Source organism: Anguilla rostrata, chromosome 8 (genome assembly GCF_018555375.3).
Source record: "Anguilla rostrata isolate EN2019 chromosome 8, ASM1855537v3, whole genome shotgun sequence".
Taxonomy (NCBI): domain Eukaryota; kingdom Metazoa; phylum Chordata; class Actinopteri; order Anguilliformes; family Anguillidae; genus Anguilla; species Anguilla rostrata.
In genome coordinates, this window is record NC_057940.1 from 12,558,740 (window position 1) to 12,583,960 (window position 25,221).

At 44.7% G+C, this 25,221-nt stretch overlaps 1 protein-coding gene across 11 annotated transcripts in view; it reads right to left on the reverse strand.

The window, feature by feature from the left end:
- The window catches only part of LOC135260850 (catenin delta-2-like), a 178,266-nt gene that overhangs the window by 89,891 nt on the left and 63,154 nt on the right, over positions 1–25,221 (reverse strand). For 6 of the 11 annotated variants that reach the window (XM_064346484.1, XM_064346485.1, XM_064346488.1 and 3 more), the window contains 6 exons: positions 20,488–20,532; positions 12,556–12,590; positions 10,578–10,697; positions 6,944–7,116; positions 3,983–4,505; positions 1,349–1,540 (listed from right to left, as the gene is read on the reverse strand). In XM_064346484.1, the coding sequence (XP_064202554.1) occupies positions 1,349–1,540; positions 3,983–4,505; positions 6,944–7,116; positions 10,578–10,697; positions 12,556–12,590; positions 20,488–20,532 (1,088 nt within the window). The remainder of the gene's footprint in view (positions 1–1,348; positions 1,541–3,982; positions 4,506–6,943; positions 7,117–10,577; positions 10,698–12,555; positions 12,591–20,487; positions 20,533–25,221) is intronic. The other 5 variants (XM_064346494.1, XM_064346486.1, XM_064346490.1 and 2 more) reach the window with 1 other exon arrangement.

Consider the following 25,221-nt stretch of genomic DNA (forward strand, 5'->3'; position numbering starts at 1 on the left):
CTAGGGTAACCGAGAGCTCAAAGATTAATTGCAGCAAGTCTGTTAAATAGGTTGTTGAGTCAGTATCAGAGCTCAACGGAACTGCAGGATGCAGTGCTGCTGGAGACACTAGAGCCGCCACACGGACCTGAAGTGCCTCTCCACAGCCGATTTCCTGACGGTAGCAGAATTTCCTGGTAGGAAACTGCAAATGTGAAACAAAATGGAGTCTCCAGGGTGTGAGTTTGCCCGTGCCTTCAAAAAGGCCACTGAATGATGGCCTGCATTTAAGCAGCGAGAGAGCACTCAGCCTGTCCCTCGGGAGCACCCTTCACACTGTCAGTCAGGCTCAAAAAGCTGCTGCAGACGCTCTCTGGCCAAAAGCACAACGTGTGTGTTTGCAAAGAGGAGATATGTAACGCCCGGCGTCTGCCCAATTTCAAGAGAGCGCATAAACTTGTTTAATGCATAAAAACAGGCAGTGAGGCTCGGACGTGAGGGCCAAATCTTTTGCCTAATGTACCAATTTATTAAATGCAAATAAGTCCAATGCACAATATGTATTACTCATTATGTCATTATGTCCTTGGAAGAATTACCTCAGTCATTAGTAAATGTAGTATATAATGATATAAATGCATTAATGTCATTGGATAACATTGTGCAAGTTTAATGACTTCAGTCCTTTTTCCTATATAATTCTAAATATGGCTGTGTATATTGGACACAAGCATCCTGGATAATCTGATGCCGCACTCTACAGGCAATACATTTTTATAATGGCTAGTATTCAGAGGGCATTCATGGGTTTGTGGTTTGAAGATCAAGTATCTCCAAAGCAGCTCTTTAAAGCAATGTAGCTGCTCAGCATGTTATGGCATGGGCTTATGACCACAGGGTAACCACCTCAGAAATTACATGGAAACCACGGTTTTGCAGTATCAACACGAATGCACTTCTATAAATAGAATTATAAATATTAACATGTACTGTATATATCTTTGCCAGTAAAATAACGTCTCCTAATTATGAAAATGACATCTCATTCAAGGCAAGGACCATATTGAGAGAAACTGAAAAACAAAAATCTGTTTACATTTTTTTCATGATTTTATCATGATTACTTTGTTAATTTGCATGTTGCCCACGGTCAAACCTCAGATCTTTAGAACATGAGGAGAATGTTCCCCATAAACACTTGTAATACAGGTAAAGACCAGATGAGTAACACATTGTGCATATCTGGTATTTCTTTACATGCATTGCAAGCCCTTGAACAATATTCTGATTCTCTACATGTCTGACTACCAAACAAATATACACTGTGTGCTTTGCTGTTATGTGGGCGTGTCTTGTGGGAGGGGCTTACCCGTGCTGGTACGGTAGGCCCCGGGGAGCCCCGGGGGCAGGGGGTCACCCTGGCTCTGGCTCAGGCTCCTCAGGGGCGGTTTCTGGTACACCCTGTCCTCGTAGATGGGGTCGATGTGGTGTTCCGGGGACTGCAGGGGTCGCAGCTCCGACCCCAGGTGGCTATGCTGGCTGCTGTATGACCCCCTAGACCCTGTTCCGAAAAGAGAACAGTAGCAATGTATCCACATAGATTTGTAACCATATGGTTGCAAGTTCAAATCCCGGGCACATCTGCAGCATCCTGAGCAAGGACCCCAAGTGGATAATCAGTAAGTAACGGCTGTATTTTAAATCACTCTGGGTTAGTTCACAGTCTAAAAATCCAGATGACATTTTAGTACTTCCATATTAAACAACACAGAAAAACAAAATGGTGCATGTTATTTTTTCTAAATATGTTTTATTTATGGTAAAGACAAATATTAGATTTTTACCATTACTGTGACTACAAAAAAACCCTACCACCATGTGTTTTTAAACTGGTGATTCAAAAGCCAATGGGCTTTCAGTTACCACAGTGCTGGAGAAAAACACCTTCTGAAGCAAAAAAAAAAAAAACCCCAGTCATCTCAGTTTGAGGCAATTTCTTTCTTTTTTAACTTTTTTCCAATTTTACTGCAGTTTGGAGCAATTCGGGTCATATGGATGTTCTACCCACACAAGATTAAGGAATGGCGAAACCACAGGAGATCACTGGACCTCTATGCATCACTGCAGCCCCCCGAAACCATTTACCGGAGGCATATTTCCCATTGAGACACGGGTCAAAGTTCATCTTTAAAACATGTGACAGTTCCTGCCAGGACCGCAGGGACCCTCAACAGCACGACATGAAAAACCGGGAACAACCCGGGAGGCTCTGTTTTGGGGTCACCAGCAGTCAGCAGAAGCAGCGAACGTGACTTTGGTGTGTAAGCGCTCTGCACCAGGAAGAGTTTTTTCCCCCTCTCTTTCTTGCGGGACCTATTTGTTTTCAGCATAATGTCATTTCCTTCATTTACAGACAGTGGGAAGCCGACCCCCTTTCTCCCTTTAATAAGCTTATCAGAGCCAGCCAGCAGACTCCTCGTGGAGACTCACCACAAGCCTCTGGCATTGCTAAGATCCTTTGGGATAATTAAGAGCTCACTGAAACCATACGATACATCTCTTTTTTCTCTCTCAATCGCTGTCTTTTTTTTCTCTCTCTCTCTCTTTCCCTATAACTCTCTCTTTCTCTCACGCTCCTGTGCTTGTCTTTTTGTCTCACTTACTTTCCTTTCTTGTCTCTCCATCACTTCTCTTCTGCCATCTTTGTCTACCTCTTCCTTTCTGTCCCTGGATGTATTTTCCTTCTATCTTTCATTTTCTTTCTAATGTGCAATGCAGTATGTGATGCAGAGTGACTCTGTGCCAGCAGACATCAGGACAAGCAGATCAGAGAGAAAAAGACACTCTTGAGGCACAGTCCAGGTGTTACTAGTAACGGGTCACTGCTGAATCCCCTGTTGGTAGAAGACTGCTTATGCCTTATGGTAAGACCTGGACTGGATCAGGGGACTACTTTGGATCAGGAATGTGTTTTCCATCGCTGGGATAAGAACAACCCACAATGGTCAGTGGTCTGACAACACTGTGGAGAAAACACATTGGATGACAGAGCTGTGCAGACTGTTAATTTAGCTCTGACATACGACTGCTTATAGGAGTCAACAGGGATCAAACGTACTCTATCAGAGTAAAATGTACTCTATCAGGGTTGATGTAACTCTGAACATTTTGCCGTGTATAAACGCATTAAAACACCAGCTGTGCTGTGGACACACTGACCCAGATGGAGCGCTTCACACAGCTGCTGAAATCCTGAAATGAGCACGGACCGGCTATAACAAGGCGTGCTTTAGCCTCTGTTACCTTTCCTCAGACGCGAATGTCCTTGGGGCTTAATGACACAGTTCAGTCAGGCATGAACACAGACCCGGACCACTACATCACCAGGGAACAAAAAAGAAACCTCGCACAGAAAATCCAGGGACAAGAGACCCAGCGCCACCTGCGGCCTCTCCATGAGCTGCCTTCACAACTCACTGGGGTCCCCACACCACACCTGGTCTCAGAACCAGCGAGTAGCCATCCCACCACCTTCTGGAATGTTCTGTGCTGAGCATTTTGGGAACTTGGCAAGTAACATGTGGGTTGTGGGCTTGATTCTCAGACTTCAGCACAGTGAGAAATGCAGCATAATTTCCAGCTGCCACTTTGGTTTAAAATAAACCAAATTATGTTTTGTGAGTGCTCTGGGGGAAAATGGCTGCTGTGTATCATCCAGATAAGTGTTATGCATTGATGGTTGTTGAGGTGATTTTCCCCCAATTACTTCTTCAAGCCCTTTGCGATCATGTTCAATAAAAATTCTGTACATTACTATTACTATTATTACAAACATTACGTTATTTTATTATGCATTTTACCTATTATGAGCCTTTAAAAATTTATTAAATACCTAAAACAGCGCACTGAGAATTGCACATTAAAAACACTAGTATTGCGTGCTGCATGTTTGGAGTATAAATGATGGTTCTGTAGGCCCGGTGTGATGTCAGCGGGCGCTCACCTGCCAGGCTGCCAGGCCGCTGCAGGGTGGCGTTGGCGTACAGGTCGTGGGAGATCTTGTACTGGTCGGAGGAGTGCACCAGGCGCTTGGTGGGCGACAGCGTGGCGTAGCTGCCCACGGCCGAGCTCATCTGGTGCAGGGGGGAGGAGGAGACGCAGGCGGGCGGGGACGAGGACGACGCGGCGGCGGCCATGTTGATGGGCGAGCTGGTGCTGTAGGACTTGGCCAGCCGGCCGGGCGACTGCTTGGGCGAGGAGGACGAGACGCGGCCCAGCGTGGCGTAGCCGGGCGCGTCCGACGCCGAGCCCAGCCGGTGGAGCTTGGTGGGCGAGCCCGAGGCCTGCAGGGAGAGGGGCGAGCTCACGCGCTGCGCCGGCAGCGTGGCGCACGAGTAGTAGGGCGTGGACGTGGGCTGCGTGTCCGGCATGTGGAAGGCGCTCCCGTGGCTGGGAGCGAACGAGTCGCGGGACTGCGGGTCGCCCCCGCCGCCGCCGGCAAGCTGGGCCGCACGGCTAGACGTCACCTAGGAAACAAGGAGGGGGGGTTAGGGGGTGGAAAACAGGCCGCCGCATTCATGATGATAAGATCAAAGGTCTGTTTCATATTAAGGTGCAGATTACAAAGGAGTAAATGCCTCTGGTATCTCTTCGCATTCCCCAATGAACCGCGCAGAGCAGTAAAAAAGCATGCATTTATTAACAAGCACCATTTTCAATTACATTTCAATGGAGTGAAAAATTAATAGGTGTCTGATTCTATTTAATTTGTTGAATGTTGGAATGTCTGTAATGAAAAAAAACCAACAGGAATGTCTGCTGCTCTATCGATGATGACATCACTGGTTATACCGGAGTGAATGCCTCTGGATACTGATCCCACTGAGGAAGCAGAATACCCAAAAAAACTGAATTCAAAGCATGCATTTATGAACACAGAATTTTTTTTCCAACCGCGTATTTATATGCAAATATGTTTCTGATGAAATTAATATGATGACTCAAAATGCTATAGAGGTCAAGATTATTTTGCTTCTCTCTGTTTAATTTGATGACATTTTTCTTGCAGGGAGGCTCTGCATTGTTTCGCTCTGTTTTTTTCAATGATGTTACATTCAAAGTGTTAGGAGAAAAATGAATCACACCCCAGCCTTTCAGGTTGTGGCAATCTTGAGCTTAATCTTTCCTTATTACAAAAACACATGTTTCAAGTCTCTCTGAGGTATGATGTCTCTCTAGACTGTTTACAACTTCTTACTGTCTGCTCTAAAACTGTACAAAGACCAGACTTAGACAAGAATATATCATGCCTGAACTGTTCAGAAAACACACTTATAAACGCTAAGAAACATGTGCGCGCACACACACACGCACACATTCAAGAGTCCCATGAATTTATTAAACTGTCAAATTGCGTCATACTGTGATAACAATTCTTCATTAAAATGAATGTTAGGTGGTGTGCTTTCAAAAACAAAAATATAACCTATACGTTATTTTCACTAATCCACATTGGCAAAAACCCTGAAACCCCATTTGTCTTACCATGAATAAATTAGTGCATTAAAAAAAAAAATGCATTCATTATTTGCTAATAAAATTTGGAGCTAATTCTTACAGCATGTGTTTATTTAATGTGGGATTCATGGCAATTCAGCAGCAAATTAGTACATGTGTGCATGTGCGTGTGTGTGTGTGTTTATGCCTGTTCGTACGTGTGTGTGTGTGTACATGCCTGTGTGTATATGCGTGTGTGTGTGTGTACATGCCTGTGTGTATATGCGTGTGTGTATGTGTGTGTGTTTGGGCAGATGGAAGATGAGAGGGCTATGCACGCATATGGCTGGATACCGAATTGAATCATGCTGACTGTTGAATTCTTTATAGACACAGCCTGTCCATACACTCTGTTTGAGAAATGATAACTGACCCCCAGCTACCTCCTTTTCTAATGACGCACCACGCAAAAATGATTCCAAAAAACCCCTTCCCAAAACAACTTACACAAGTACAATATACAAAAGCTAAAGCAACGTCTATCGGGAGATAAAGAAAACAATGAAAATTCAAACAATGCATAAATTTAACACTACAGCATAGCTACAACTGATACCAGATATCTTATGCTTGCACACACGTGCACACAGGCACCCCAACACACACACACACACACCCACACACAACCAAACATACACACACCCACACACACGCATGCCCGCACACACCAAAACAAAAAAAACAAAAAAAACCCAGCACAGACATTCATTGATGCATGCTGAATTGCTGGAATACTGAACAGCATCTGACAGCCAAACTCAAATAAACCAATAAAGTCCTCGTCCGTTAGATTTATGAGTGTGCTATCTCTCTACTGCACGCTGATAAATGAAACCTCTCGCTATGATTCGCTTATTTACCCGTGAAAGATATTCAAATTTTCTGTCTCTCTTTCCCTATCGCTCACTCACCTGCTCTCTCGCTCTCTCTCTCTCGTCCTCCCTCACAATGTTCTGCCTCCATCTTTCTCTCATTCCCATGAGTCTCTATAAAACTCTCTCACTTTCTCTTTCTCTCCCACCCTCGCATCTCGGAGCTGTCATTCACTCCTCCCTCTCGGTTTCCCTCCTCATTCTATCTCTCTCACTCTCGCTCGCTCTCTCCCTTGCTCTCTCTCTTGCTTTCTCTCCCTCGCTCTCTACCTCGCTCTCTCTCCCTCGTTCTCTCTCTCGCTCTCTTTCTTGCTCTCTCTCCCTCGCTCTCTTTCTCTCTCACTCTCTCTCTCCCTCGTTCTCTTTCTCTCTCATTCTCTCCCTCCCTCTCTTTCACTCTCCCTCACTCTCACTCCCTCCCTCCCTCTCTCTCTCTCCCTCCCTCACTCACTCTCCCCACAGGGGCTGCATGCTGAGAACATTCCACAGCCGTTCACAGGGAGAAGAGCAGACCTGACCAGAGCAGCCAGGCTCACCTGGTTGTAGCTGTGGACGGCGCCTCCGGCCTGGCCGCTGCGCGCTGGGGCCTGTGACGCGGACGAGTCGCTCAGGGCCAGGGTCTGGCTGCTGTGGTAGCTGGCCGTGTACGGGAACGATCCGTCCGGGTTGGAGTTGAGCTGCAGTGCACTCTGGGATAGCAGGCTGGGCCCTGCATTGAGAAAAGGGCAAAGACAAAAGGCAAAGGGTTTGTGCATCACGCTTCAGGGCAGAGGCAGAGGTCAGGCTTCAGAGCGTGCAGGCGTAGCCTAAATGAGCCTAGCGATAAAGGCAATCAGAAGGCACTTATTCTATCGCCCGCTATAGCCAAGGAGGTTTCCATTTCGGATCAGCCCCTTTCCCTTGTTTACCCCAGTGCCAAGCGAGAATTAGCACCACTTACTCTCCAAGGGAAAGCGTTTCACTATTAGTTCACACGCTTATAATGGTTCCCCACTGTGGAGTGCGCAAGCCCAGCAATGACCGCCCTCATCAAAGCACTCAATTAATTCACAGTGCAATGCACTCCTACTTAAAGGGCATCTAGCGCTGCTCTTGGAAAATGGGCACCTAATTAAATACTGACATTCAATTCCGTTTTTTAACGTTACCTTAAGTAAAAAAGGTCTTTGCAAATAAAACCAAGGGAAAGTGAATAGCTGCATATACCAGACACTATATATACAGTGTGCATATATACATACATACGCACACAGTGGGGACCAAAAGAATAACGAATAAAACACAAACTAACAACATAAGATAAAAAATCGATAAAGGAGAGTACTAAGGTCAAATGGACTCAGTTTTTAAAAATATCTTATGTATTTTTTTTACATTTAATTGCCTTATAAAAGAAAAATAAGCTCTGGAAAAAGGTTTGTTAAGGTTTGTTAAGTTAAGTAAAGCATCCTTGCACAGACACCATATTCACACAGGCGCATTCATTAAAATCAAACTATGGCTTGCTATATTCCTGTGCAGTAGCCAACATGAAAATAGTTTATCTATTTATACATAACCTAAACCAGAAAACAGCTTATCAACTCAAATGAACAGAGACCTTTTGACATTAGTATTATCTTTTATTAATATATTATCCTCCCTAATTGGTTAATGCTTTAAATCTATTCATTTTGGCGAGGTCCCAAAAATGAATGGGAGTGAATTTTGAGCCGAGAGGAACGATGTCATTAATGTTCAGCAGGGAAATCTAAACCTAATGCTGCTAGCATTCACGGTATGCAAATGAAATGGGGTAAGCTAAATTGCTTGTGTTATTCTAAAGCGAAATGTCCCTTTAAGCAACACCTCATCTACCATTTCACTCCAGCACTTTCTCAACATTTCTCAGTGATGATCTGTTGATGCCACTTAATGTTTGGCCTTCTCCCACTTCAGCTGCTCCCACAGATATTTAATTGGGTTCAGGTCTGGTGACTGCGGTGAGAATGCCATCCTAATAAGCTCCATTTGTTCTCAATAATGTCAATTTCTCAATTCTTGAATAAGAAGTATAATAGGAGTATCAAAATTGCATTATTGCCTGATAAATAATGAAACAACCAGGACTTGGCAGTGTCCTCAGAGGTTTGCTCCTCATTGTTCATGTGTGTGTGTGTGTGTGTGTTTGCATACGTGTGTTTGTGCATGCATGTGTATATATATAAATCTGAATGTGTTTATATATATATATATATCAGTGAAGACTTGATGCGTCCACACAAACGCTTTTCCTGCCTTTCATTTTCTCCCAGAACCACCTTAGGTGCCTTTCAAAAAAAGATTGGCATCTCAGAAGTGTTCCCACTGTGCCAGGCATCTGTGAGATAGCCGTGTGGCTCTGTGGGAATGACAGTGGCATTAAACCAAGGCCACCCATGTGACCTTCTTTTGTGACGGGAGGAATTCAGCGTGCGGACGCGGCCTGCGGTGCACCGCCCCAGCCCGCCCCCCCAACCCCCCCCCCCCCCCGCCCCCCACCTCCCTCCACCGCACCGGTTGCGGTTACACCCCTGCCACGATTTACACCTGCCGCTAACGTTGGCCTGGTAACATGGACCTCATTCTCACATCCTGATGGGGAGGTGCCGCATATATTACTCTGTCAACAGCCTCCAGTGCTGAACGCATAAATATATCCGCCATTTCAATGAGCAGGGAAGGACCACCGAACACCAGCAGAATTTACATCTGATTTGATAGAGTCAGACAACATGGTTTTTATTTCTTTTACCATTTCTGTTCTTTATTCCTGGTTTTCCCAAAGAAGCTCTGGGGTAAAGTGAAAAAGCCGGAGTCATCAGTCAAGGGTTTGAATGTTAAACACTGCCTTTGTACCTCAGAGAATTTGCATTTATGAAGTTGTAAGCAGGCTCAAAATGCATCTCTAAGTGATGAACAAAATGCAATATGTCACAAGATATGGATATAAATTTGACCCATAAATTCAATATATTAAAATGTATAAGTAATAATCTCATATACCATTAAATTCAGAGTAATATATGCAGAAAAAATATACAGAAATGAGAGGGTTGGCAGTCACACTCTTTAGCTGCACACAGACTGAAGTTCAGAACGTTCTGACTGCGATGATAACTTCCTTCAAATATTCCCAGAAGAAATCGCTGTTTCAAAATCTATATATGTCTTTCAGAATTCTCAGATTTTTTTGCCCATTTCCAAGCAAATCATCCCAGTCCTTTCAGACGACTGAATATAAACTTGATTACCTCTTTGCAATTATTTGAGATTTTATTCTTCCTACTTTGATGCACTTTACTGAGGTTAAAAGAAACCTTGGGCTATTGTCAGCTATAATTCACATGGAGGGTCCTTGACACACTTGATGTGTCTTGACAGGTATGGGTACAAATGGATTTTGCTAAAGAAATCCATTCAAAAAGTTAAATCTGCATCTTTTCAGTTTTTTAATGAGAGGAAGTGTGTAAACAAGGGTACTGAATACTGAGGATTTTTAGCTTTTTTGAGCAATGAAATCAGACACAATTTGCAGAAATGTCTTTTCTATATATATGATTTTATGCATACATGATTTTGGCAGTTATTTTTTAAATGTAGGTCTGGAATTTTCATGTTTTTCAGGCTTCAACACAGTGAATTCACTTTGTTTCATTTTGAATGACATCCATAGTGAATGTAATTTATGATATTGTACACCACATTCAAAATATTCAGTCTGAATATACTTTCTAGGTTCTCAAGAAACATGATGTTTTTTTCTATTCATTAGCAACATTGTTTAAAAAACTGACCACATAGTAAGCTTTTTAATGAGAACAGAGTAATAATTTAATCACATCATTGCAAAGACATAATTCCAGAATAAACAGTAATTCTGGCCTTTCCAATTTGACCAATTATATCCGTAATGGTATGATAATGATAATGGCAGTGATGTCAATTAAGAAAAAAAAGAAGAAAAACAGTGCCTCTAGAATCAGGCACGCATAGCTATCAAAGTACGGTAACAGGGTTCTGCCACTAGGGGCACTAGAGGGAAAAAGGCCAAAAGAGGGAATAAATCCAATGTTAAAAATGTTGGTTCTTAAAGCTTGCCTCCTCCCCACACATACCGACTCCCCTAGATCAAAAACTCTCCGTCCTTACTGTCGCCTGCAGAAAATTCCTGGGGGTCCAGTATGCCAGACTCCTGCAAAGACCTGATGCAGGAATCCACCAGTTCCAGGCCAGTGGTCAGTTCATCCTCGATGTCTTTCTGTCCTCCATCTGTTAACAAAGGAGAACGAAGGGTGTGGGGTCATCGTCAGGAATCACCCACACTCGGTATACAGGTGATTAGCTGTGCACAGATTCTCCTCAGATATATAGCAGAAATAGAAACCTTAATCTTCTTCACCATTAGTATTCGTTTCCAGAAAGAGTCAAGCAAAGGTCGTGTGTCGATCTATAAATAACCATGAAATGCAGTAAATACTAGGTGAGTGAGAAATCACTGGTAAAGTCCATTCAATAATCATGTATAAAAAGTGATTTTATAATTAAATTATGCACATCTAGAGACAAAAATAGCCCGTGGGCATTCTGGCAGATCTCTGGGAATGGTCAGGGAACTAGAGCTAGGAACAGCTGTTTGCATACACCCACACCCTGTCCCTGATGCATCCACTCTAGCTTGAAAGCCCGAGCATATGAACCTAAATCAAAGGAATACAAGACATAAATTTGAACTATAAATTCAGGGCTGTGCATTTGCATGTTCACACTTTGTACATGAAGCAATCACTGTTGAATGCTTATATTCCTTATGTTTTTAAAACAATTTTTATACTAATCGACTGTGTTGTTGGTCGGTCTGTGCTTTTTTTTCCCGCTACTCCTGTGATGCGCATTGTCCCCCTGGATAATGTATGCAAAATGACTAAGTAAATAAATAAATAATGTGCACGATATCGTCAGCTCGTTTATTTACAGTTCTGTTGGACTGCGGGTTACTGAACCGCGCGTTGGCGTGATGGTTCCGCGGTTCTTTTCAACTGCTCTGCGACGCACGCCTTATCCCTGCGTTTAGCGCTCGCGTTTGATGTTTAAGGGAGCCGGTGGGGGTTTCTCAGGCCAGTTTTTACCCTTTAAGAGTCAATCCGTTTGAACCCTTTCGCATTGTGCGCGTGACAGGTGCGGCCACGACGGCGCTCGGGGGTCTGCCTGATGTTGACGGCTGTCAGAACGCAGCGTGGCAGCGCCCAACGCGCTCACAACCCAGCCCTTATTATTATTATTATTTCCCAAATGCCAGCTTATGAATGATGATGAATTATGATTTCACTTTTGGAAACAAACGTTTTTTAAAAGCAAAAACATCAATGTAATACGGGATTTCTTTCCATTGCCACCTTTCATGAAAACAAAATGAAATAATAATCATGAAAAGCAGAGAATGCTTTGGCTAAAGTAACGATGTGAGACAAAGGGCAACCTTGCTTTCTTAATTACCTACGGGGAAGTTTTGTCATCGTTAACACGTATAAATCAAGGAATAAAATTACAGAGAGTAAAGGAAATGAATATACATACTGTACACAGTAACTGATAACCAATTCCACTAAACATTCTATAAGTATACTATAGTGCAGGGTACTACACAACAGCTGATGCTTGGAATGATAAAGCTCATGTTGGGCTACTCCTCAACTGCTGAGAAATCCAACCATATCACAGCCACAAATCAGCAATTTAATTAAAATGTACTGCTTTAATTAAGCCCCTTGCAGTTACTTCTCACAGTCATGACAATTTCTAAGAAAAAATCTGATAAAATCTGAAATTCTGTGCATGGTTTAAGCTCTATTAAACATTATTAGCCCTGTGTACCTGGCTCAACCAATCACTGACCATCTTATGAGTGGAGTGCAGCTAAATGGACCAACCATGGAGTATTTTACTAAGTTGTAAGAGTGCATAGAGTGCATCAGTTTCTGCTGGTCTAGTGTTATGGATGCTGCAGTGTTTCTGCCCAAAAGCAGATAATAAAAAAGAAAATGGCGGTGCAGTAAAAAGAAACATAGTAAACAATAGACAATAGTGATATCCCGACACATAAAAACAGAGAGATAACAAACATGCATACCTTGGTTATTCCAGCGAAACTGCTCATCGGCTGAACTGTAAGACATGAAAAAAAAAAACAATTCCCGTTAGTAAGTGCCTTGCACAGAACAACATGCACCATTCAAGACATAATCACAGCCATAAAAATCATAAGCAGAAGATAAAAGCACTTAAAAGGCTCTTTCGGGGCTTCAATGAGAAATCAAATCCCAATAAATTTGTTCGGTCGGATGTGCCAAGAATGTAAATGCGTTGTGCCTGTGTCTAAATCTTCTTTGAACCATTTTTAAAACAGATTACTTTTTTCTCCAAATCTGAAATGTGTAATTGTATTTCTGCAAACTCCCTTGTGTATTTCAGAGAGCTCACTCAGTAATAAAATAATCATTTTCATTTTACAGGGGAACAGGCACATATGCTGCCAGCCACTGCTTCTTTTCACCCTTTTGGTCTTCACAGAGTTGGCACAGGCAGTCTGCCATCTGATTGGCCAAAGGAGTGCCATCATTCTAAATCAAGGAAGCGCTTTCTTTATCATAGATTTATAATTATTTACCATAAATAAGCTTCTCATTCTCTTAGTAGTAGACACTCTCACACACACACACTGCATTTATACACTGAAAAAATGAAACTTTCTCTGTAAAACCTTAATAACACCTTCACATTCAGTAAATAAGATCTATTGTCCACACTCACATCCATTCATAACAACCAATGTTTCAATCCCTATACATGGCTCTGTGACAGCATGCCATGCTGGAAAATTAGGAACATCCAGTTTAAGTGCCTTTGTTTTTTTTAAAAAAACTTAGACCTACGTAAGAAGACAAAATAATGAAGTTAACTTGGCATCTGATCCAAAGAGTTGAATCTGGAGAAATGTTTGGGGACACGGGCCTTCTTCTAACAACGCTAAAGGAGACACTTGCAGGGTGTGGAGAGCAGTAAGCAGGGAATCAATTCCACTCCCACTCCTGATAATTCCAGGTGTGTTGCTGGCCGGCAGCTGCCCAGCAAAATGGCCGAAAGTGCGAAAGAGACCGAGCAGCCTCTCCACCTGCCCGCTGGGCCCAGGCTGCTGGCCTCTGAATCATCCCAGCGGCCACCATCGATTTTTCTGTCCCCTGCCCCCCCATACCCAAAGCGCGAAGAATGCCAAGATCCATCCCCGCCTCTGGCCTCTGGTTATGCAGGAGTGACGGATGGCCAGGGAAAACAGAGCTCTGCATGCTAACGGCGGCTTAGCGCCTTTTCCGCGGAGCGCTCGTCCATCACCCGCTCTTTACCGAAATGACCGAGGAGCAGGGCCTCGCAGGCGAGCCCACGGAGGAACGAGAGCGTTCCCCTCCTATTCTCCTCCTCCTCCTTTCTCTGAAGTGTCCTCGCTGTTCATTTATTCCATGTTTTCCCTTCAGCCTCCGTCTACACCTCCAGCGTAGCGCCCAGTGATGCAGTTCAAAGCGAAATTCCGCCCACGTACAGGAAGTCAGATTCCGTTCACACGGTGCAGCTGAGGTGCCAGCGGTAATCGCACTGCGCGCGAACGCGCGGCGGAGTTCCGCGCCCGTCTGCGGAACGGCTCCGTACAGTTTGACTCTTAATCGTTGCCGCGGAGATTACAGTGAAGCTCAAGCGCTTTGCTTAATTAGAGCAGCGATTGAAAAGCGCGCCTGAGAGAATGAAGCTCGCCGCGCTGCTGATGACGAACGCCTGGCGGAAGAGAAAAGGGGAGAGAGAGACCGTCAGCTCTCCTCTCCGTGCGCAAACAACGGAGGCCGGCCGTGAGCTCCGCCCTGCACATGTCATCAGCCTGCCGGTCGAACAGATGCGCGGAGCGTCCGAGTGACGGGATTGGAACGAGCCATTTCAGCACGGACGGGTCCAATCTCACGGCCGACCGCTGAAAATTCTGCTTGACTCCGAAGAGCCACGAGCGACGATGCAGTGAACAAATCAGATAAACGACGCCGCACGACATCCAGCACAGAAGCTGATTAATGTAATCTGCTTCTGCACCATCTCATTTCAACCTTTGGAAACTTTCTACAAATTATCCTTCACAGGAGCTATAGAGCTCTTTCATAAGAACTACACAGGACCTTCACAGACATTAATAAATACATACACATTCATAAATTCTCATATCAATTGCGACAAATAGGAATATGGTGTGTGGCACTTAGCACGCCACAGAAGTGTCAATTGTTGTATCAAATGTTTATATATTTTACATCCATACAAATTACCCAAGAGAGGATAGCAATGACAAAATTATTTATGCATGTTTATGTACTGCTTATGAATAGGTTTTAAGCTCTTATGTAGGACCATTCCACTCCCCTTATGACCACTAATGCATTTTCTAAAGCAGCCGCATGGTTTTCAGAAGAATTCAGCTAAATATTTTGATCCTTTAATTACATCTAAAAACTCCTATACACTTAATTGTCAGAAAAAAAACATTCATATGAGCTTTTCAATACTCCAGTCCTCTGACAATTTTAGTTAGTGTTTTGTAATCCACAAGCAAGAAAAACTGGTTCAGGAATAAACATAAACTTGCATGCGGGCATTTTAATTGTGCTTCAGGAAAGTTTCACCAAATGGAATAAGACAAACGACAAAAAGACAAAGGACATGTCCAAAGCAAAAAACAGATTCAATATTCTTTTGGGCCTGTCTTGTGCTTTCAGGACAGGTGGTAATTGCAGGGTCATTGTGGACTAGCCAACACTGCAATGCTTACCGTGTGTTTTTTTTTTTTTCTAGGGAGATTACCAGGCTTTTGTTCAATCCATCGGCAAAATGAACTCAAGTGGGCTTTCACTCCGAGCTACTAATTAGAGGGGCCGCATCTTCGGTACACACCAAAACAAGTCTCTTTAATTGGTGGGGATTAGACGTGGCAGAAAACTGCAGGTGAGGGGAAAGCAGGGTTCTGGGGAAGGTGGGCTGTACCCCTGCGCTGGAGAAAACTGTGGGAGGTTACCATGGTGACCTCTCAACAGGGAACGATTCCTCAGGCACATTCGGTGGGTTCTTTTCTGAACCCATTCGCTCGCAGAATGCAGCGGCGCAATAAAAGACAGGTTGCCTTATGATATGAGAAAAAACAGAAGGGCAGCTTTGACAAACTGCTGACCAAACTGCGCTGAGAAAAGAGGTCCTGGAGTGTCCACTTGAATTAAATGCACACGCACAGGTGCAGTGTGCACACGACAACACACACACACACACACACACACACACACACACACACAAACAAACAAGCCTGCAAAGTACCAGAGGGAGACCCATTAAAAGGGTCTCCATGGAAACTGCCTCCACAACCACACTCCTCCTCCCTGCTTCCCCTACTATCCATCCCCAGTTTCTGGGAATCAACAAGAAAACAAAAAAGATGATAGTGGAAGAACTCCCCCCAACCCCCCTCCCCCAATGGTGTGTGCTGCGGTGCTCCAGAGACTCACTTTGCCTTGCACTCCCCACCCCTCAGGGCGGAACAGTACATCACTCTGTGTGTGTGTGTGTGTGTGTGTGTGGGTGAGGGTGGGTGAGGGTGAGAGAGAGAGAGAGAGAGAGATGGGCAGAGTGAGCCAGTGGTAGCTGGACACACACTGTGAGTGGCAGTGGGGACCACTCGGCAATTAGCCTCACCTTGGCTGTTTTTTTTTTTTTGTTGTTTTTTTAAAACACATTTTCAGATGTATATGGACCACAGCAGTAAGCTAGCAATGTAGGCAAGTAGGCATGGGTGTAGTGCAGTGGCTGAAGTTTAGGACACTGGCACTGAACAGGTCAAATCCCTTGAGCAAGTGGCTTATTGTGATTCATAACTACCCAGCTGTTCAGTTAATAATATTTAAACACACTAGTCAGCATACTTTTGGCTGAGACAATGGAGGACAATAAACAGTGCCTTTCCTCCAACAGATGTTAGGAACAGTGGGGGGAGTGCTGTTATTTACATTTACATAAATAAAATGCTAACGTCACTGTGGAAACACCCATGGCTGAATTTCTCATTTTGACATTCATATTTAACAAATATGAGCAATTTAAAGTGAAAGTCAAAACTTTAATTAACCTGTCTGCAGAGGACAGCCTTGTCACCACGGATACAATTGCAGTTAGGCAGGCAGCTGTGTGTTAACGCCCTGAAATATGTCAGTTATGCTATTTGTTTTTTCAGCCTGTTTATTAGTCATTACCCTCCGTGTGTGTTTCGGGTGCAAATGCTGTGTACCTTCAAAAGTTTACTCTCAGGTATCTGCAGTGAACAATTCATCAAACTAGATCACCGCGTGAATTATGAAAAACAAAAGCAATTCACCGGCATAAAATAACGATGGCTTGGAGAGAGCCACACAGAGCACTCCAGCAAAGCTCATTTCAAGCAGCGTGACGAAGGTCAGATAAAACGCCGGAAGCCATAAATATGAGCCAATCAGCTCCAGCCTGTCGGAGTCCTACCCCGCTGTCACGAGCGCATGAAGAGTCCCCCTCACGGCTCCCCCTGTTAAAAGACAATAATTGCCATGAAAAAGCGCTTTAATCCAACCGCGCTTCTTGGCGTAAGACACTGCGGTATCAGACACTGCTTAGCACAGCGTTCGTGAGCTATGCCGCTGCATCGGGTTGCAAATCTGCTTGGAATGGGAGTACTGCACTGTACGGCCTTGTTTACGTCAGTACGGGAGAAAGGCCAATCTGTGCAAATCAAATGTGTTTTTTTTATAAAACACCCCAGGACCACTTCTACGAAAGGAATACAGCATTTGATTGGATGTAGAGGAGAGGGAGCCGGTGAGAACCTTGTGCTTGATCCATCCAACTGAAAACCTTCTCTGGGGTTTATTTTCAAGACCCCTGTTCATTACTCCGGCAGCAACCATTACACACAAGTGTTACTGCATCCCTTCAATTCTGTCAGTTAGACAGAAGATAGACATATGGAAACGAATGCAATGCGCTTGCAGGCGATGGTGTCAAAATAACTAAGAATAACAACAAGGCAAACTACCACTAAATAATTCTTCCATCTGCAATACCCCATCCCAACATACCAAATCTGGCAACATTACTCTGCCCATAAGTAATATGGGATCTGGTGAACCCATCATGTTTAAAGGCACACTATGTAGGATTCTTAACATGAAAATATAATAAAATAACCATGCTAAGGAATATCTATGATGCAAATGTCTTCACACACTTTTGCTAAATGGACCTTTACCTGTATTTGTTATTCTAAAATGTGTTCAGGACGTTTCTGGGTGTGGTGCTCTTTTCTGTATGAGAGGGGTGGGTGTGGCCACCTACAGAATCCGTAGTGTGGGATCTGATTTCAATTGAGTGTTTGTTGCTATAGCTGTCTAGCGGTATTAACGGCCCAGATACCGTGAAGCAAAAAGACAAGCCGAAAGGGGTTGTGCAAGAACCGTTACTGTAACCTTGGAATTGCTTTTCTTCGGTGGCGTCACCTGAGGTTTGCCAAGGGGATGTAAAGCGATGTGGAGCTGGATTTTTTTCTGTTGGACCCTTACTTTACAGCTAGCTACGCAGCTAAGGTTGCCTGGCGTCCAGTTTTTATCCAGATTGGCCAATAATGGGACATGGAGCTTACTTTAATTCCTTGCCCAGATTTTAAAAAAGCATGCTGTGTGCAGATTCAAATACGGGTCAAGAGATTAATCTCCATCCAGGTTTGAGGTAAAGCAGATGCAGATCAAATGCATCTTGATTGATCCTGAGACTGCATTTTAAAAAACCCTTCAAGAGTGTAAAGAGGTACGTGGTGCCACAAAGTGGCTCTGCGCTCTTATTTTGAACCTGTCGCCTGGCTCCTTAACAGAGGGAACTGTGTGTGTCCTTCATCTCGCTTTATTACATCACAAGGGAGGGTTCTTTTAATTCAATGGCTGGACAGCCCGCTCTCCCGGAACGTTTCTTCCTCATGTGTCATTTCCAGATGATTGACAGCCCCATTCATGCGTGCTCTCTGCTCGATTCCCAGCGGACTGGCGGTTCAGTGCAGCCCATCTGGGGAGCTGTCAGACTGTTAGAGCCAGATTAGAGAAAATAAAAGCTGCAGAGCTTGATATTTCCCCCGCGGATATGCATTTTCATATCCTCACAGCCGAGGTAAAGAGGACCCGTATTTAAATATGCAAAGGCAGCCATGCCATGGACTGACCCAGGTAATTCTATTCACCCACACAAATCCGCTGCCCATTATTGGAAAAAAAAAAGCATATGTTGATATATGGGGGGAAAGACTGAAAATAAAAAGAATATACACCATAGCCTAATACATAAAGAATGTCTCATTGTCGCTTTTATATATGTGAAGACAAGATGAAAGAAGGCTGAAAAAACCACGAATACTGCTTTGAAATCACATTGAGCCTTCTACCTTGAAATAATATGTGCTTTGTAAACAGGACTGAAACTGATCTCCCTTACAAAAAATTACCCCTGAACCACAACTGAAAATTAGAGATTAACTAAAATAATAATCAAGGTACATTAGTAGTCCATATACTAAATACTCTCCAAGCCCCGCCCCCTCAAAGACAGGGCCAATCAGCACTGATGCAAGCCACACATTTCCTTTTCCTCCAGTTGCACATCAGGTGCCACTGATGTCATTGTTGTTTTTGTTGTCCAATATCAAACCACCTCCAGGAAGCCAAGGGTCGGCACCAGCATGAATGGTCAAAACTTATCCAAAATGGCCAAAAGGACGTGGGGCAGGCAAGAATCTCAAAGTCCTTATGAAACCTTGGCCTGGAAAGGAAGAAGGGAGGTAGGGGGGTAGGGGACCAGAGGGTGTAAGAACTTTCACTCAGAGGAGAAGCAACAAGAGGGTTACAGAGGAGAAACACATCCTCTATTCTCTCTTTATGTGGTTTTCAAACAGAGGAAGAAAGTTTCTTTCATTCTCTCTGGAGGTGGGGGGGGAAGGTCACAGACCAGAATAAGAAAAACAGATGCAGATGGAATGCCCTTGCTCATCTTCAAAGCAGCCTGTTTCACAGACACAATGTGGAAGTGGGCACATACACACAAAGCAGGGGCCACTCAAACACAATGAAGACAACGTGATGATGAGCTGTTGTGCATGAACAGGGAGCAGACTGCTATTTAAAGACCCCCTACCTACTGCCCCAGTAAATCACATTTAATTTTGTTCATGAAATTAAAGATCAAGCTGATTTAAAAGCACCTGAATATATATTCCCAATTCAGAAGGTTAAAATAGTTTTTTTTTCAACAACAGCATTGCCTAGAATTTGCTCCCACTGGCCCAGAAACAATCAATGGTCAACTGTTTGTGACAGGTTTTAAGATACAAGGTGTTATTACCTCAACAGGCAGCATGGTCTGTTGCTTACTGCAGTGGGCTGCAGTGTAGCATAGTGGGTAAGAAACTGGGCTTGTAACCAAAAAGGTCATAGGTTCGACTTCTGGGTAGGACACTGCCGTTGTACCCTTGACCAAGCTACTTAACCTGAATTGCTACAGTGTATATCCAGCTGTATAAATGGATGCAATGCAAATGCTATGTAAAAAAAAATTAAAAAAAAAACGTTCTGTAAGTCACTCTGGATAAGAGCATCTGCTAAATGCCTGTAATGTAATGCAATGCTTACAAAAGCATTCCTGTACAAGGCAAAAATGTAAAATTAAAAACTGTGAACATTACGTTGGTTAAAGAGGGCTTGATTAGGCTTACTGAGTATGTTCTGGCAAATTGGAGAGTTCCCACACAGAGGCTAAATATTTGTTTTGGGACAACTGCCTTAAACAGTACATATCCTATTCTGGAAACAATGGGCCAACTAAAATCCTAAACCACGCCAGTCTGCGTTATCAGATGATGGGGGGTCATCGGGTTGACATTAATGAATTAACTGATTAATTGATTAATGTCAGAGTCACTCACCCAGCGTGAAGTTTGAGGCATGCAGTTACAGCTCCCATGGCTGATCTAAACGGTGGCAAAACAGCGACACAAACATGGTTACAGTGCGTTCCCTGCGAAGAGGATACACAGCAGGCTGCCAGGTGTGGCCGCCCAGCTCAAACACTGGCATCCAGCGGAGCGCTGCGCATCGGCATCAATCCTCCGCCATGCCGCTGCCCGTCGGCGCATAACCGGGCCCCATGGAGGGAGGGAGGGATGCTATTGGCAGGATTTTCCTCATCTCCTCGTGCACTAATACGGCCCCTCATACCAGCTGTGTCTGTGCCTGATGTCTCTCTGCACCACCTGTGCAGGAAGCATACTCCTCTGCCGTAGTAACTGTGCAGGTCAGCTGGCGGACCGCTGAGAGGGAGTATAGTGGAGTATAGAGCGTAGTCCGGCAGAACGTGCTTTGGAGGGGAGCACGCACCTGTGCGATTTTGCAGCACTGACTTAAGAACTTAGGCGGCCGTTCCAAATTGTAAGGCAAGAAAAATATTTAAATGTGCAACACTGAGTCAGTAATTGAGTTCACTTAATTATGAACCTTTAAATCCATGATGTAAGCCTTAAATGTGCACTCCTTAATAAATAATGATCAAAGCTTAAGAAGTCAGTACTCCCCCCCACCCCCCCCCCCCCCCCTTCGCTCCGGTCTGTAATTAGCGCAGCCTGGACGGATGTCACATTTAAAGAGCTCATTCAGGAACTGCAGCCCTCCATCCACCTCTTACTCACAACCCCATCCATTTATATATAGAGCAGGAGAGCCGAGCAGCGGAGCAATTCAAGGTACGCCGTGACCCCCCCGACGCCGTCAGGAAATCAAAGCGGCGGCCTCCTGATTGCAGTTCCTGGCTGCCGGGGCTCCCGCGCGACTCGGGGACGAGGCTCGGCGTGAGCGCGGGCCGGGCCCTGCAGTCGCGGGTTTGAGCGTGGGCGATGTAATCAGCCGACGGTCGTCCGGTCCGGGGGGGAACGGGCTCCGGGCCTGGGGAGGGGGGGGGGGGGGTAGGGGGGCAGCTGGTTTTCGGCGCATTTCAGGGCCGACGTGATTGCTCGCTACTCTGCAAGGAGTCCGCACGGCGCATTTCAAAGACCTGAACTGGCCGCTGATTGACAGGACAGCAGAAAAACCATCAGACGCTGCGGCCCCCGCAGGACGAAGAGTGCGATCCCTGATGTAATCACTGGTGCGACACGATTGGTTTTTTTTTTCCAGCCAGTGGCAGGATGGGTTTCCAGGGCTACTGGCACTCTCCTGAGAGCAGTGCGACATCTCTCCTGCAGTACTGTGTGAACACTGTGAAGGAGGGAATCGGGGGAGGGCCTCTTAAAAACAGTGCAGGGTCTTACTGTACAGAACAGGGCTTCCAGAGCCTCCCTCAGACCCACATCTTGCACTGTTGCTCTTGAAATGTGTGGATTTTATGCTGTGCGCTGGAGTCTGAACACCTGGAATAGAGCAATCTGAATACACCAACACAGAGGGGAGCCAGCTATAATACGCTACACAACAAGACACAACACGACACAAGCCAACACAAGATAACACACGGCGACAAATCACAACCCCACAAACCACCTCCTCAGATCACAAAATCCCAACACTCTGCATCTCCTAAAATTACAAAGAAAATCTGTTTGCACCTCCTAAAGTCACAAAAAACAACACTGCCCCAAATGACCACTGACCAAATGAAGAACTCTTTTCCCCTCAGCCTTCAGTAACCCCGCTAGACAAAACCCAACACCAGGCAAGATGCATAAAACAACACCCAACAAAATTTCCTCCAAATGAGAGGGCCAGGCCAGTGTTTACCCACAGGGGCCGCACAACTGCTCACATCAGCCCCGAGCTACTGCAGTGTGATTAATATACACTCACACATACACAGACATCATACACTCTCACATGCACACAGGTTCATACACACACTCACACAAACACACACACACCCACACACACACATACATACAGAATATACACAGAAGAATACGCGCCTGAGTCCACACACGCTCCATCCAATGCATGCACAGGAGCGCACTTGCACACACTGTCTGGCAGAGCACTTATCGGGGCTCAGTACATGTGCAGTGTGCGGGGGAGATAAGCTTTTGTATTTGCATTCACAATCAGGGTCAGCACGCTGACCTCCGCGGCCATGCGCATTTGACAGACATAATGAACGCCTCTCCTTCTGTGGGCTGTATTACCACAGTGCGCAGAGCCCACCCCCACATCACCCACAGATGACCTGTTTCCTGATGGACTGCTGAGGTGGTAACTTTGGGACGGCCTGCCATTACAATGAAAATCACACCGCGCTGAACACAAGCTGGTAGTCAATCAATGCACTGAAACCAAGCAGCCAAGAGAAACACGTAACATGCACAGGGATGTGTAGCATTTATATTTTGCGCAGCGCAATGTATTTCATACTGTTTTCTTTATATAGCAGCTGATGGGTCTTTTGCTTCTTTTTTTGCTGTCTTGTTCACACAAGTGATAAATAATACATATACATACATGAGGTACTTCAGTTCAGAAACAACTGGAGGAGTGCTATGCTCTACCCTTGCACACATTCCCAATGATTTCCCTTAAAGGGCTACTTCACCTTCTTGGTTATTTTGATATTATTTCAGGTCTTTTAGCTTACTCAGGTTTGCCTTTCAAGCAAGGTAAATCCTATCAACAGCATATTATTTATATAGTTGTTCCAGCTTCTTCTCAGTTCATTATGCAATTTAAACAATCTCATTACTCTTGCAGGAAAAAAGCTTGACATTATGCCTCCAGAGGTTTAAAGTGTGTATATTACACTATTATTCCCCAAAAACTTTATTTTTTGGGGGGATAATTGCATGTATTTGGATTTCCAGGGGTGGGGGATTCAGCTTCTTTGTGATCAACTTCTACAAATATTATGCTTACCACTGCCATTTCATTATGTGTTCATGTTTTACATGGTACCAACTGTACATACGAGCTTTGGCAATGTTGGGTGGCAACAAAGCACAATTGCATTGAACTGAATTGAGAATGAAATACAGAGAAAGACAGATCACAGTAAATTAAAAGAAAACTTGATTGAGGCTCTTTGGTTCCCTTCCTCAGTTACTAAGTGCACGATGTATGCTCAAACTGTCTGTGTCTTTCTGAGCCGGGGAATGCGCGATCATCGCCACTTTGCTTTCGGCTTGCTCAGGCCGTTCCAGGGTCACAATCGATCCGTATAATTGACTTAAACAGAGGCTGCGTTTTTTCTCTCTTTTTTTTCTGTCCTTGACTGGGCAGTAAACACTGTACGACGGGATATCGCAGCGTAAAGACAACCGCTCGCGGATAAGAGGGAAATGTCCTCCTAGCATGAGGTGTGAGCAAAATGGTGTGATGAGTTTCTGCTTTCAGTAATGGGCGATAAACACGAGCGCTAACTGAGGTAGCTCCAGTCTGCGATGCTTCGGCCTTGAGTACGGTTGACTTCGCTGTTCTGCCCGTAGCCACGTCTTGCTCGTCGGCCTCTGAATGCAGCTTACTTGCTTTATACGAACAAAAGCCTCTGAGCGTGAAGTCAAGCGCAAATGTGCTTACATCGCACAGCCATTCTTGTCAGATTATGAGAAGCACAAGGAAACCAAATGCAAGAATTCCACCCACCACCAAAATTCATATTGCTTTATGAGTCACATGCTACGACGTGTGTAGCATGCACTAAGGCAATGGAACAATTAAGTGTACAACCCGAGCCAGACAGATACATTTCACCTCGAGCAGGCTATTGTGCCAATTTTTTCTCTGCGACCAACTGCGCCCATTTATACACAATTACAGGGTTCACGGTGATTGTGTTCAAAGGACACCGAGTCCCTTCAAGAGAACCAGACGGGAAGCCAGTGATCAACATGCCGTTCCTTAAAGGAGCTGCGAGCTTCTGAGTACAACTTGAGCAGTAATGAGAATCAGCGTAAAGCTGCTTTGTAATTATTTGCTACTCACCTTGTTGGGTTGAGTTTTTTTGTCACATTTTATTATACCCTGTGCTTAATTATAATGATCAGTAAGACGTAAAACATAGCAACTAATCTTTAATCTGACAAAAACACAAGCCAGCAGAGAGCATGTGGTAGTGGTGGGGGGTTCATGAAGCTCATAGTGGGTGGAGCTAATCGAAACACTCCACCTCCCCATAGCTGAGTCTATAAAAAGGGGACAGCTGCACTTGGGATGTATCAAACCTCACTCTCCCATCACTAGTCTTTCGTGCTTTTGTTCATATGGTGACACTGACAGAGCTCTTGCCCACAATAGGTGATGCAATAAGAATGGAATTTTCCGTGGGCATTCTACAGGGGGGCATTGGTGGACTGGATTGACTGTGATCTGTTTTTACAGCGGCTGAGAGCGCAGTGCTCATCTGTGTCCGCTGGGTTCTGAGGGGTTAATCTCGTCATCGACGCGCGATCACCGCTGGCCAGCCAGGTAGTGCTGCGCTCGCTGCGTCTTCCCCGTGACGGATGGGCTAACCAATCAGCAGTCAGCACCCTCTCCTCATGCAACACACTGTGCCTTAGAGTCGCCTGACAACATCAGAAACCAGAACATAAGTTAATGCATTCAGAAGAATGCTCCTAAATCAGTCACTGATCAAAAACTTTTTTTTCTTGGAATGTAGGCTAATGGTCATGACCTTATCCCTTGTATCAACA